Source organism: Aulonocara sp. 'chitande type north' Nkhata Bay, linkage group LG16, assembly GCF_057382095.1.
Source record: "Aulonocara sp. 'chitande type north' Nkhata Bay isolate Kocher_YH1m ecotype deep benthic linkage group LG16, A_spYH_male_GT1.1, whole genome shotgun sequence".
In the NCBI taxonomy this organism is placed as follows: domain Eukaryota; kingdom Metazoa; phylum Chordata; class Actinopteri; order Cichliformes; family Cichlidae; genus Aulonocara; species Aulonocara sp. 'chitande type north' Nkhata Bay.
In genome coordinates, this window is record NC_141359.1 from 13,085,536 (window position 1) to 13,099,344 (window position 13,809).

The 13,809-nt window shown below is 41.5% G+C and overlaps 1 protein-coding gene across 16 annotated transcripts in view; it reads right to left on the reverse strand.

The window, feature by feature from the left end:
• caska (calcium/calmodulin-dependent serine protein kinase a) overlaps positions 1 to 10,806 on the reverse strand; it is a 161,879-nt gene extending 151,073 nt beyond the window's left edge. For all 16 annotated transcript variants that reach the window (XM_086267440.1, XM_086267438.1, XM_086267431.1 and 13 more), the window contains exon 1: positions 10,507 to 10,806. In XM_086267440.1, the coding sequence (XP_086123566.1) occupies positions 10,507 to 10,565 (59 nt within the window). In that variant the 5' untranslated portion in view covers positions 10,566 to 10,806. The remainder of the gene's footprint in view (positions 1 to 10,506) is intronic.
• Between the last annotated feature and the right edge of the window lie 3,003 nt (positions 10,807 to 13,809).

Sequence of the window (13,809 nt, forward strand, 5' to 3'; positions counted from 1 at the left end):
TCTTTTTCAGTGCAAATTCATACGACCACTTATCTAAAGATGGTGTTAAATTCTGATATCACACAGAGTGTAAAATTACAGTATGTGTGCTAAAGGGCCAAATGTCCGCAGCCTTCTTAGTCTTTCAGCATGTCTGTATTTTTGTTTAATGCTGATAAAACAGTTGGAAGTATATTAGTGGATGATACAAATAAAGAGGTTTAAACAAAAATCTTACTTTTTAATCTATCAGCAATACTGTCAAAGTTTTATTTAGCTCATCTACAATGTTATTTTGAGTGGTCATTGATGTCAGCTACTCTCTAGAGTCTTTTGAGCCATGTTTGGACAAAGCTCTCCAACTGTGGACTGCAGATAGAGTGTAGGTTTTGTTCTTCTCTACAAGTCCACTGTGAAATAAACAGACCACTCCAAGCAGAATCTGCAGTGAGCACGGACTGGCTTACTGAGGCTACAGAGCAACACAAGGTCTGCAGTCCTTCTCACAATATGAGACGACAGTGTTGGAATCCATCAACAGAATAATGAACTGAGTGGAGAGGGAGTTGCTGATTATTACTCTGTTATTGTCATGATGTACACATATCGTTCATGAATTTATTTAATAAAGCATCAATATGCCTTTGCACAAGAAGCCCCTGCCACAAATACACTTCAGTTCCACAGGAAATGTTAGCATCTACTATTCTCTCCAATACAATCCAAAACCTTTACACAATCATCTCTCCCAAGCAGCCCCCCCCTCCCCCACCACCACCCTACACTGTCCCCTTAAGTAATCCCCCTAATGCTTGAACCTTGACAAAAATAGTTTGGTTAGTTTTGCTATAATCCTAACCAGAACCACGATATTTGAGCACATCACATGACTCTGAGCTCCTTTAATATGCATGCTAAGACACTATGAGGTACTTAAACACAGCAGCAGCACAGCTTTACATCGTGACCAGCACAGCTCTACCTCTCAGCTCTCATTATATCACAGACACAGCACACATTCCAGGTTCTTGTGATTCTTGTTATGTCTCCCAGAAAGTAAACACATAATGCAGACCTGTTATTTGTGACCTCTGTAACTGTCCTCAGCTTGTGCAATTTTTCTTTGTGTGGCAAGACACTACATCTTAGCCTGAATTATGCAACAGGTAGATTTTGTGTTTTTGTGTCATATATGAAAGAGATGAAAGTGAACACAGATGAAATCACTGCAAAGTCTCTCAACATCTGCAAACCATCTTTAGCACAGGAGGGTTCCCGCTTCGAGTGTGTAAGTCTAACCTCTCTCTTCCTACATTTTTTTCCCTCCTTCCTCCTCCACTGAACAAACAGGACCAACTGTCACTGAGAGCACATGTCAGACATTAAGCCCAGCAGTTTTTCTGATTTAGGCACAGCTCTCATTTGGCTGCTGCAAGAAACCAGTAAACACATTTTTGAGCCAGTGGCTTCTGATAGTCTGTGCTGGTTCAAAGAATGAACACCGTTTTCTGCTACTCCTACAAAAACAGCAGAAATGCCTTTTCCCTGTGTGTTACAAGGTGGGTGTTTTCTTTTCCTTCAGGCTCAGCTGTAACTCGGGTGACAGTGTGTGCTTTGGCATACGGTATGGAAACTGGTTTAGACTGAGGAGGTCCCCACACTGATACGAGGGCAGTGAAAATAAACCCGAAACAAAAGAAAGGATGTGAAGGTAAAGCTCTGAAATATCACTTACTGCATCAGCAGCTTTTGGTAACTCCAAAGAATGTCATCACCTCTGTAAATGAACCTTTGTGTGTTATAACCTGCTGTTAAACCTAATTATACACACATGAAAGCTCTGTGGGAGGGTATTCGGACATGCGGGTCAGCTGAATGATATTGCATTAATAATGCATTAATGAAGCCACTTTAGCCTTGTTAGCCAACAGAAACCTGCTGTGACCGCAAACTCCTGACTTGGAGGCACATGTGCTCACACATACAAAACAGTGCACATGTTAACTGGTGGGTACGTCTTATGTGACTGTGTGCACTGCCTGCCATGCTTCAGTGCCCTTCATCTGGGACTCAGGGCAGGTATGAGGGACAAGACAGCTGGTTGAACACTGAGGGCCCTCTCTCAACTAAACATAAATCGCTTTACAACAACTTCCTGCTAGTATAGCAGGGGTTTTTTTTTTAATTTACTGTTAAATATTCATTGAAAGTCAGATCATTATTATTATTTGTGAATTCTTCAAATCTGGTCATGAGGTTTATGCCCATGTCCAGAGAGAGAGCATGGAATATTATGGTGCTGATGCTAAAACGGTTTTCCTGACGTAAGAGTCTAAACATCTAACAGAAATTGCCGTGCACTTTACAAATTAATTTTTTGCAAAGTGGCAAAATAAATAAAAAGCTATTCTATTCAATGCAACTATTTTCTGTGCAATATGTCTGTGAGGTACAGGCGTCCCATCAAGCTAAAAAACAGTGACCAGTGTTTTCTACACTGTCTTTAATTGTGACTTAACTGTTTGATTTTCTGTGGATACTCCTACCAGACTGGAGCTGATTAGGTCAGCATGCTTACCAAGAAAATTAAACCCTTTCACAATATGTAAAAACAATCCTCATCACTCCAAAAGTCAAACAATTTGCTACCAGCAATTTCCTACGGAGTTCTAGGCCAATACTGCTCAATGCTTTAAATTGTATCATTATTTTCAAATAGGATACAGAATTGGATTATATCATTTATACTGATACGTGCATCTTTTCTTAGTAAAGGTTTATGCAAGTACCTCTGTGCCTCAAACTTGTTTTCAAAGTTCTTTTGCGAGAGAGATAACGTTGCCCATCAATGAATAAGAGCTCTAACTTGACAGTTTATTGGCTTCTGGAAGCATGTTAAAAAATTGCTGTTTTCAGCATCAGACTACAACCAAAAGTTGACATTTTCACCCATCAGAAAATGGGGGTTGCTTGTTTGCTTTGTGGGACTTTTAGATTTTATTGCATTCGTTTGGGGTCAAAAATCACCCATTATAAAATACCACAAAATAACTGTCCAATCAAGGCACCAGCAAATGAACAACTTCTGTGTTCTGCCAGGTAAAATTATTTTTATATCACTGGAGGCTGGTAGATTAAGGTCTACTTCTTCTTTGTGAGAAAAAGCTGGCTGACTGCAGTAAGAACAGTTCATTTTTCCCCACGGGAGGTAAAAGTGTCTGTTATGTGAATGGTTATTGACTTGGTGGCTCCGACTATACTTCTTTCAAACCAGCATGTTTTGGCACTTAAACAGGCTCTTCAACGCGTTCTTTTACGAGTGTGAACACAGCCTATGAATATACAACCCCAAGTCCAATAAATGGACAGCGTTTAAAATGTAAATAAAAACAGAACTGCAAATCTCAAAACCCTTATGTTATTCACAATAGAACACAGAAAACAACAAATCCAATATTTACTATTACATGATAAATATTAGTTTGCTTTGAATCTGATGACAGCAACATCTCAAAAGTTGGGACAGGAGTAACAAAAGACTGGAACCGAGGCAAAGTGTAAAACCGTTCACAACTTTGAGACATGTTGCTGCCATCAATTTCGAATTGTACATTTTTATCGGTTCAAACATTTGATGTTTTCTATATTACATTTTTCAAAATGTAAATTAAAAACAGAACGCACAATGTCCCAGGTTTTTTGGTATTGGGGTTATAGTGATACACCCTAAGACAGCTGATCCTTCCAGAATGAAGAAAAGACACAAACTAGGAAATATGGAAACCAAGAAAAGGAGTTTACCTTAGAAATGTGTGCAAAATCTAGGCACTTACTGCACTGAAAATGATCATCCTCCTTCTTGAATACCAGTGTCTGTGATGATAAACACACGTCTTTCTACTAAGGAAATTATCCAATGTTTTGAAGCCAAGCAAATTAAATAACTGTTGACAGCAAGTTTAAATTCCCATTTTAGACCATTTCCAGGCAGAACATGCTACCATGTCACTTGTAAAGCGAGCCAGGAGCCAAGAGTTATAGAAACATTTGAGATCTTCAATCCAAATTTCAAGGCACGGCAGGAGGATGAGCCTGTATGAATGTTTTAGTCCTAAAAGCAACTGCTAAGGAAAGTGAAATACTCCTGCAATCTGACAACAGTGAAAGTGACCACATAAAAACAGGCCTCTCTTTCGTGTCATCTCAAGAACATGACTGATTGCTCTATTAGTAAAAAGGTCAGGTGGCACGTTTTTTCCCTTCCCACTATGCAAACATCTGGAAACAAGAAGTACAAAGAGGTCCCTAGAAAACAGCTTCATTTATGCTGCACTAAAGTACTGCTATGCATACATGACACCCCAGTGATGTGAAAAAACATCTGTATTTAACCTAAAATGAACCTGTGACTCCATCCATGCCTGTCAGACTGAGTGTTTAGTAGAGAATAGGTTGTGTCTACCCTAAAAAAGCATTTTTATTTATTTATTTTTTAGAAACACAAGCCTGGAATGCAACACTGAAATATGCAAGATCCATTTATCTTTTCAGAGTGGGGCAACAGATAAGAATCTATCCAATCCACTTTAAAGTGGGCAGCTATTGGTGGTACTTGGTGTCTTAAGATTCAGGTCATTAGGCTGAGGGCATTTCAAATATTCATCAAATGTTGTTCACCCCCCATCAGTGTTTCCTTTACTCTCAAATAGGGCTGCCACAAACGATTATTTGGATAGTCGACTAGTCACCGATTATTTTTGCGATTAGTCGACTAATCAGATCATCATCCATTGGACGTAAAACGTACAGCTTATTGCACCAGCAGCATCTGGTCTAATATAACTGTCATTAGCTTACAGCTTTAAGTGTTTAAGGTCTGTGCTAACTAAAAATAAAGACAAGATGATAGTTTATTAAATTTTAATGAAATTTGCAGATTGTTTCGGTGAAGTTTAATAAACTCCTTGCTATCTAAAATATAACAGGACACCGGAGTAAATTCTGGAGCATCTCACACTTCTGATAATCAGCTGTCTGCTTGATGTTTATTTAGCTGTGTAAAAACTATAACTTTAATCTCAGCCAAACCGATTTACTCAGGAACAAATAAAATACTAAAAAAAAGCCAAACAATAACATTGTTAAGTTATCTAAGTGACTTATATATCATGTTTAACCTGAGTAGCGAAAGACAGCGGTGGGTTTGAAAACGATTTGCCAGGAGTCCGGTGTTCTCACGGCTCTAGTGAGCCTAGCCCCCGGCTCGCTATCGAGCTAGTGGGTAACAGACGTCTCTGAAAACGTCAGAGCGCTTTTTAAAATATGTGGTGTCCTGATAAACTGAGCAGATATTTGAGGTTTACACAGCTACATTCTCGCCTGAAAATATGTTAAACGTTTATTTTGTGACCCAGAAAGAATAATAAGAGTAATATTAAAACTAACTAGCTGCCGCCATTGTTGGAAACTGAGCTGGGCTGCGCTATGAATTCTGGGACACAGCTTCTTCTTCTTCGGGGTTTAACGGCAGCTGGCATCCTTGTACATGCAGTGCTGCCATCTTCTGTTTCAGTCCGTTATTACACTCTTAAATCCTACTACTTATTCCTGCGTCTTTTGGGATCTTACAAAGCTTCAAACGACGCGTCGACTATTAAATTAGTCATCGACGATTTTGATAGTCGACGTAATCGTGACTAGTCGACTAATCGTGGCAGCCCTACTCTCAAACAGAGGAATACCACTCGAAGAAATTCTACATCTCAGTGTGAAAGCCATACCTGTGACCACAAACTAGGCATTCTCCAGGAGGCAGCCATTGTGTGACATCAAGAAACCTTGTTCTTGTGAGGGTGGTTTCAACAAGATAGCAAATGTAGTTTTATTTACATAGGGCTGCACATGTAGAGCTGCTAGGATCTGCTAAGGGTGTTTTCCCCAGCTTGATGAAGACAGATAAATGTTTTAGTGGTTCAGAGCAAGATCTCTGTTAAATCATCTATGTTTAATTGTGCATGCGGGAACCAGCCTTTCAGCAGATATTTCCCTCCAAAACCCGACAGAGAGGCAAAGATCACATAATACAAGCTGCCTGCATATACACACAAACAGTGCAGCAGGCATAGGCCCTGGAGACAACACTATGAATGTATTCCCACAAGGCCATGGTCCCAATTCAGTCACAACCATTACTGTTGACACATTATAAAATTGTCAAAATGACCTTTTTTGGTAATTTGATGTTATTCTCTACCTTTTGTTGTCTCCCAATTAAAATGGATTTATGGAAAAGGTGCTAAAGAACAGTCACAGCAAACACCCTGTGGGGGGGGGGGGGGGGGGGGGGGGGGGAGCAACTGTGGCATCACCCATTTCTCTCTGGACTATGCAACTTGAATCCTTCTAATTAAAGCCAGCTAAAAGAATTAAACGCTAGAATTTCATCTGCGAAAGCTTGGCCGTAAACTCCTTGGATTGCCTGCACTGCACAGCAGCTCAGTTTTTGTCAAATTATTCTATTAATATGCTTCAAACACAGGTCTTAATGTCTCACTCAATAACTTAAACTCAATGAAGTGACACATAGCAAATAGCTGTTGTGTTGGGAAGCATGTCAACAGTAATACAAGCAATTTTTATTTTTTTTTATTTTTTATTTTTTACTTTGGGGGAATAATCTTTGAACTGTGAACCCAAGTGCCATTAATTCCCATTATTAGAAGGATGCCTTTTGAAATGCAATTTTTCTGACAATGTAAACAAAGCAACGTTTGACCTACTGACTCATAGCCCATGGGCCTTGCAGTGCCATGACTGTGTTTGTTTCTTTGTCATACCCTTCTGGCCAATTCATTGATCCACACTAATACTGCCCACCGGTCATTCTCAACATTAGCTAGCAGAAGCTAGCCACAATTGTAACCACTTAATAAAACCAACCAGAAGGCCGCGAACAACTCAACTCCTGTAGGGAATGGGTCTGTCCTGATCTAGGTCAGCATTGCACATGCTTAATTAACACGGGTAATGTGGGGGGAAAAAATCCACAAAACACAGCCTCTAAAATATGTAATTAAGTAATCTGGTTAGTTGGAGGAAAGTGCAAGGACAAGGGAGACTTACCAGACCTCCTTGTTATTACCATAATTCCTTCCACATGAAGCAGAAAAGGTCTTCAGTAAAACAGTGAACTAGCAGGTATTTCATTCCCTGTGGGTTACAGAGCAGTGGCACTTCACTCCATGAGGCGAATGGCACACATGCACAGGAGATGGAGCCAGGCCTTAGGGCTAAAACTCCCTGTCACCTCTTTTTAAAAAAAGGACACATAAGACCACACGACTGCAAGAATTGACAACAGGCACCAAACACACACAAACTTTAACACACACCTCCTTGGGCTGAGAGTTATAATGACATTCAGGCTTTGTACAGCACCCCCGAGTGTCCTCCTAGGCTATGAGGTATGCAAATGGAGGGTAATTTGTTTTATTCACAGTGGAGCGGATCGGCTCCATGGTGATGTATGTTCTAGAACAATATCCACTGTTGAATCCACAGCAAGGCCAAATATTCAGGACAGGAAGCCCATTGATCAATTCAGCTGGGTAATATTAGCTCCTGTTTCGGGCTTCATTAACAGAGGAGATGTCAGAGCACACACACCCTATGGTTCGCTGCATAAACTCTCAATGGCCTGTGACTGTGGCATCGGTGCTGTTAATACAGCGCAGACCACACCGTGCAGCTACAGCATGACATCATAGGCTGGATGCATTGAAATTAGCATGTTTCTGTTGTCATCAAGCATTAACTGCAGTACAGTTTAGAGCTGCAAGGATTTAAAAAAACAAAACAATGGTAAATAGCCTCTTCTTTGGAGTCCATTGTTTTATGCACACTGCTGTGTTATGCCCCCTGCCATGAGAAACACAGGCACACACGGACAACTTCTTCCAAGGATGAACTCGGAAAGAGCACGGCCCGAAGGCACAGGATGTCTCTTAATGTGTGACTCAAACTAATGGACTGCCTCCGTCTACTGTGCCCCTGCCCTCGCCTGCTCCCTCGCTCATCCCATCTCCAACGCAGCCTCTCTTTTCTCATCTTCCAACCCAAATTTCCTCTGCTCCTTCTCGTCTTCCAGCCCCAAACAACTCTATTTACTCCCTCCTTTGCCCCATCCTTTTGTTTTTATGCCTCAGAATGCAGTAGCACAGAAGGCGGGATCAATGTGACAGCAACAAGACAGATGTACACACAATGCACTCACGCACGCGTGGGTGACAGGCTTTTGTCCGAGGTCAGCATGCTTAAGAAAAAAAATTTAATGAAATACAAGCGTGGTACAAAATTTTCTTCAAACAATGCACGTTTTCCAGACCATCCCTAAACCTAACAAAGCACACGATCTGGGACACACACAGTGTTATCTGAGCACAATTCAGAATAGCCTATTTTTAGGCTATTCTGAATTGTATGTGGGTCTAACCCTGCCGAAAACACACACACACACACACACACACACACACACACACACACACACACACACACACACACGAGCATCCAGGGTGTCAGGCTTTTTAAAAGTCATGCCTTTGCTGACTGCGGTGTCGTCATCTGGTTGGGTTTTCCTCCGGTCAAGCCCGTCTCTTTCAGGATGACAAGCCGCAATTGGTGCTTCAGTGGAGACTTAAAAAGAAGCTGTGGCTGCAGCAGCCCTCCACACGGAGAACAGCAGGTCGGCTGATAAAAGGGCCGCTGTCTCTCCTCATGCAAACTGTAAATCACAGACTGTCCGAAACACTAAGGAAGGGCTGCGCTTTGCAAAACTGGGGGCGAGTGTGTCTATGTGCGGCTGACTCAAAGCCGCTTGTCTCAGATCCTGGCTCAAGATTTTTAATGATTGTATTTTTTACATGAGGACAGGAGGATTTTTTTTTCGGGGGGGGGAGGGGGGGGGGAGTGAGGGAGAAATTGCTTGTGACTGTATGGGGATAAAGAGAACACACTCTGTGTTTTCAGGCTTGCCTAAACATGTAGTGCATGCGCTGCAGGTCTTATCACCCCGTCACACAGCCAACCATCTCTGTGACACAGCAGAAGTCCCATAACCAGTCAGCCCTGCCATGACTGACTGACTACGTCTGCCTGGGCCTGCCAAGCAACTGATTCACACGGCGCTTCTGTTTGTGCGCCCAATGAAGTGCTTCATTCAGCACCAGACGTTTGGATGACACACTCAGTTATTCAGAGCAGAAACAGTTTTTCCCCTCAGATTCCCACTACTCAACAAAACAAAGCAGCCGCTTCTCTTCTCTTACCATCCTCAGTTCCTTTATGAAGCGCTGCAATGACAAGTTGGGAAGCCCCAGGCATGCTTTTAAGTGCTGCAGCCATTAAGACAAGCGAAACTGAAAGACCATGAAGGTTAAGGACTACAGAATCCAGATTGTTAGATTGGAGGAGGAAAAGAAAGAACCGGACCATCTATTTGGTGGGTAGAGCTGGTTATTAGTAATTTCAACAGCAGCATGGAAACATTCACAGCCACACCTGCCTTCACACACTGATACCATCAATACATTCTGCTTGGTTTGCAACAGATTATAATTACAGGGATAACGGTTAATGATATACCCAGCTTTGTTACAGCCAAACAGGATTACACAAAAGTAATTACACCAAACTTTGTGAAATTCCAGCCACATTTAACAACGAAGATATTATCTTGAGAGTTTAAAGTGGTCTTACTGCTCATTTATACTGCGACTGTAACAGTCCCAGAAGATGCAACAAAAGCCTCGCAGTTTTTATTAATATAGTGTGAGCATAACGGCTCTTAAATATTGGATCCCATTCCTCAGAAGGGTAATTAGAAATACAGCTTCTCTGTGCAAAAACATTCCCAAAATGCATGCACTGCTATCAGCTTACCCGTGCAGGGAATGTTACTCCCAAGTAGTCTGGATTAGACCTTCGGTCACTAACGCTCGCCAGATGTGCGGACAGCATGACTCATGGATGGTGTGTGCCCTGCCCTTTAATCTCTGCAGCAAGTTGACAAGTGCCACCAAGTCAAAGCACAGCCGCGTAGCCAAGTAGTGCGTGTATGGGCAACTGTAACACACAACCCACGCAGGCACAACGGCTCTTTAGCTTCATCTGGGAATAAGGGCGATAAAACTTGGTGTTATGAGCTCGTGGCATCATAAAGAGACAATTACATCTCCCGTGATAAGTTGTTTCGGGGGAGGCTTGCGCCTCTGTAGAACGATATAGTGCTACATAGGGCGCAAAAGTAGGATTAGGGTCTGTTTACGTTCACTTCTGATGACCAAGGACGCGCCATTAGTTCCTACACAAATATTGCCACGCTTGTTGTGGGCGCGCACGGGGACGCTTCAGGCTGCGCGTGCAGGAGCGCGTGTGCCAGATCTTCAGGAACATCAGAGGGGGGCAATCGGAAAGCCAACGAGAAAAACTGCAAAATGACAACAACAAAAAAAGCAGCAGAGCAACACTTACTTGCCGATGACCTCGCAGAGCTCGTACACATCTTCAAAGAGAATGTCGTCGTCCGCCATAGTCCGACCCCGGTTGGGGAAAAATTATCCACCCCCCACCCCCCCACCAAAAGAAAAAGAAATGCGTCCCAAACCTCAATTTATGGTCCTAAAAGGAGTGCTACGGGCAGACGACAGTGTCAGGAATAACTGACAAAACGCCGCTCGTGTCGCCAGCAGCAGGGTAAGTCGGGAAAGAGTTGCAAAGAAAGGTTTCCAAATCCCAGTTGTTGCCTCCTTCGTCGACCCCCTGTACCCGCTTCCCCCCAAAAAATAAAAATCCCCCGCTGCGAGTGAACCGGCACAGGGAAGAGCTGCGTATTCCAGGGCTCTGCCCCGCCTTTCCCGGTATCGTGCCCCCCCGTTTCAAAAAGCAAACCTCACAGGGTTGTCAAACAACATAGTAAACTACTTCACCAGCGTGACAATCCCCGTAACGACGCAGACATGGTCACCGTTTTCAGTGTTGTGCTGACAGAGGGCGAAACGAGCCGGTAAGGCAGTGTTGTGCATCAGGTTCGGGTTACAGCGCTGAACCAGGTGGGTTACGGTTATCTTCACATCCCAAACAGCTGCGGGTTTACTCTTCAGTGTTTTCGGGGGTGTGCGCGCGCATATACACAGAGTCCTCTTGTAGTGTAACGGACGACCTGGTTCAAGTCCTTGGCGTACAAAACCACGCGCGTCGCACTCCTCGTCTTTTACCTCGGCTTGACAAGACTTTGCAGCCTCTGGTTTACCTTTTATTTCTTCCCACTATCGCCCGTTTGGCCCGGACGCTCAGCTCTACAGAGCTTCCAGAAAACCAAGCTCCTCCTACACGGGAGTTATGAAACTGCTCCCTTATCCTCCATCTTGGCGCCAAGCCTTTCCTCGCGGTTCCCCTGTCAGGTTAATAGGCTTTGAGCCAATATGGCGGACCGGTGGCGCCGTAAAGATTTCTCTAAACCCGCAGTTTCCTCTGGACTTTTTCAATGGAGTTCCCACCCGGAAGCGAGTAGTATGAATGAAGAATGTTCGCAAATGTTAGGAAGTATATTATTTAAGTTGAGTATTCAAGAAGTCACGTCTAACTTTTTTCTTTAATGATTAAAGGTACATAAAGCTTAAATTTGTCAAAGAATAATCAGCAACTATTTTTGAAACAAATTTTCTTCTAAAAAAAAAAATCTAACTTTTTTCCCTAGTTGTCCGGGCTGAGCCTGTGCCTAATTGTTTTACATAATGAATGGATCTGTACAAAACAAGACCCTGAAGTTACAATGGGCTCTAGGTATGAACAGCCCACATATTTGAGGAATTATCCTCTGTCAAATCATGAATCTTTGTTTCCTGGATCCAGCCTCTTTAGTTTGCAGATTGTAAGTGAATATTTAGATTTTTGAATTGTTGCCTGGACAAAAAAGAAATTGTCCTGGGAACATGTGACAAAGCTTTTGTGCCAATTTGAATCGTACAAGTAATCACTTATTGGAGACTCACCAAGTTAAAATAGCTTTGAATTCTCACCCTATTGAGTATCTTTAAAATATGGTGGTCTAAATGCAAACCCATTTGTCCTGAGACATTTATCTAACCTTGCTGCTCAGCAGTAGTCAGAGGTATGGCCACCACAGACTGGGACTGCTTTCAAATAGCTTTGCTTAAACGGTTTTTAACTGAATGAAGTGACCCAAGTCTCACTGTGGCAGCCATGATAGTATATACAGAAATCACTGATCAAAATCTAATGAGACCAGGGGTTCCATTATATTGACCTTTATTTTTTACTAGTTTATGGACAATCAATACAGAAAGTCTAATCACAGACACATTTATTTTTTGAGAAATTCTTTATTGAGTTCAGTTGATTCTTTTGAGCATTATTGCACTGACAGATTATGGAAGGTGGACAAACAGAGTGTGGCTGGCCCTCCTGCGTTGAAAAGAAAACCTTAATCAGAACTGCTCACGACAATTATTTGGCTTGTTAAACTTCAGTTAGCATTTCATAGTTTATTAAAAAAACTGTGCTAATATAGATGTTAGCAGTGCTCACCTTTTCCTGGTTTTCAGCAGGATGTGGAGCAAAAGAGTAAAAGAAGTTCAATCACTTGCTTATTAAGAGCCCCTGGGGCAAACCAAAGTAACAGGTTAGAGGAGTTTAAACAAAACATTTCTAATATCCAACTGATTAAATGTGTTATTTAATTATTCACAGAGATCTGTATATATGCGAAAATTCATTCTTTCTATTGTAGTTTGGTTTGGTGTTGGTTTATGTATATATTTAGATTTTCATTTGGCTTCGTTAGCCTTCAGACTTGGGTCATTCCAGATACTCACATGAGGCAGGTAGAGTATCAAAAGAAGCCAGCTGCTTCTTAGCACGTTGGTCAGTGTGTGTTGTTTTGAATTCCTGCTCTGCTAATAAAGGTCTTGTCTTGTCTTTGTGAATTTTCCTTCACATGTTATCATGTCTATGTGTGATTTCACAGGGGCGCAAAATGATATGAAAATGATGTAATGTAACCTGATGACACAGAATTGTATTTTTTATTATTGTGTGTGGAATTATTTATTTATGTTTTTACATAAAAATAAAGGAACATAAAGAAAATGCTTTCTGAGGTAATTATTCAGTAATAAAGTTACCCATTTTGTAAAAAAGATCAACAAAAGACTTTATTAAAAATAAAATAAAATAAACTTGTTTTGTAAAAATCCACAAGCCACATTCCACTGATTTCATGCAAACCTCATTATTTTTCTTATCACTTCTAGGTTGGTCAGTCCATCTGTCTATTTACTGTTTTTATTTTGCTTTGTTTTTTAAAAGTTTCAAATCGTACCCTGCGGCCCAATCACAGATCTATAAACTGTGAGTAATTCCCTTATTAGACAAAGTCTGCATAAATGCACTTTTCTGTCATTATTATTATTATCATTATGGCCTGATAGCAGGACAGTCATAACCCCTCATAGCGGGAATCCACTTTAAAGTCTCAATATATGAGTTTGGCCAACCCTCATAGCCAATGGTCTATTAAGTGTCTGTCATTTTAATGAATGCATCCACATATTTAAATAGTCATTATCTTAAAAGCTTAAGTAACATTCTGCAATCTTCAACAATGCTAAATTTACCATTATGCAGGCCGTGTTCTTCTACATGGCCTGCATAAGCAAATGATAAGAGTTAGTAATCAAAAGAACTGACTACTTGGTCTACCAGCCAAGCAAAAAAACAAAACAAAAAACAAATCAAACATTAGCTTGTTTGCCG